This window comes from Austrofundulus limnaeus, unplaced genomic scaffold, assembly GCF_001266775.1.
Source record: "Austrofundulus limnaeus strain Quisiro unplaced genomic scaffold, Austrofundulus_limnaeus-1.0 Scaffold1455, whole genome shotgun sequence".
NCBI classification, from domain to species: Eukaryota; Metazoa; Chordata; class Actinopteri; order Cyprinodontiformes; family Rivulidae; genus Austrofundulus; species Austrofundulus limnaeus.
In genome coordinates this window covers 24973-26361 of record NW_013953857.1, presented here as the reverse complement: position 1 = coordinate 26361, position 1389 = coordinate 24973, and the positions used below count along the sequence as shown (strand labels likewise).

General features: G+C 35.6%; 1 protein-coding gene across 2 annotated transcripts in view; it reads left to right on the top strand.

The window, feature by feature from the left end:
* The window catches only part of man1b1b (mannosidase, alpha, class 1B, member 1b), a 26072-nt gene that overhangs the window by 16503 nt on the left and 8180 nt on the right, over positions 1 to 1389 (top strand). For both annotated transcript variants that reach the window (XM_014032450.1, XM_014032449.1), the window contains exon 9: positions 515 to 703. In XM_014032450.1, coding sequence (XP_013887904.1) covers positions 515 to 703 — 189 coding nt within the window. The remainder of the gene's footprint in view (positions 1 to 514; positions 704 to 1389) is intronic.

Here is a 1389-nt window from a genome sequence, read left to right as displayed (position 1 = left end):
TGTATTTATTGTCAGTGACATCAAAAACAGCTTTAACATGCTTTTACTAAACTTGGGATGTTTATTAGTTCTCTGTCAAAGGCATTAAAATATTTTAAATCTTGTAATTACTTCTCTGTCTGTTTTTCTCTCTGTCTCTATTTTCTCTTCACTTTAAAAAAAAGTCACTGATGATGAAGAAATAAGTAAACTAAACTAATATTTAGTTTTGTTTTCTACTGAAGTGACACAAAAAATATTTTAAATCAGCTGATTTCTGCAGAAATCCTCTTAAAAGTAATCCACACTTTTTTTCACCGAAAAAGTCTTTATCCTAATAAATTAAGGATTTTTAACTTTCAGTGAATTTCAGTAATGAAACTTCTAAGATTTGATTAATTTTAACATGAATTCATCAACAAGTAACACTTAATCTTCTGTTTTCTTTCCTGCAGCTTGTTAAAGTTACATGTTCTGGATCCCACCTGCTGTTCTGTTGTGAAGCTGAATGTTTGTGATGTTTGTTGTTCTGCAGAAAGACATTGGCTCGAGGTTGATGCCAGCCTTCAACACACAGTCAAAGGTTCCCTACTCTGATGTCAACATCGGTAAAGGCACTGCCCACCCTCCACGCTGGACCTCAGACAGCACTGTTGCTGAAGTTACCAGTATTCAGCTGGAGTTCAGGGAGCTCAGTCGCCTCACCCACGACCCTCAGTACCAGGTGATTTAACCCATATGCTTGTTTTAACAGCTGCTGTCCAGTTCACATTTATTATGACAAAAACTTTTATCTCTTGTTGGCCAATAATAATCTCCTTTATTGATGAAATAAAAGATTTCACATTTTTTGACATAGTTAATCAGGTAAATCAGGTTTGTTTGTTTTTTTTTTTTACCAAAATGCATGATTTAAATGTACTGAAATTAAAACATTAATGCAACAAACTGTGATGGACTTGCAACCTGTCCAGGGTTTACCCTGCCCCTCGCACTGTGACTGCTGGATATGGGCACCAGTGACCCCCGTGATTCTGAAAGGAATAAGCGTGTACAGAAAATGGATGGATGGATGGATGGATGGATGGATGGATGGATGGATGGATGGATGGATGGAAAAGATGTCATGATTTACAAAAACAGGTTAAGTAGAGCAGGCGTCACCAACCTTTTTGAGACCGAGAGCTACTTCGGGGGTACTGAGTAACATGAAGGGCTACTTGTTTGATACAAACATAAATTTGCACCCCTCACCTTTAATTATAGTATTAATAATAAATTTATACATGTGAATGTTTGACTCCCTGATTACATCTTAATGTTAAAGACTCCTCATGATAATCATAGTTTACTGTGGTAGATATTAATAATAATAATTTAACATAATAATTCATTTAAACTTTGTGCAGC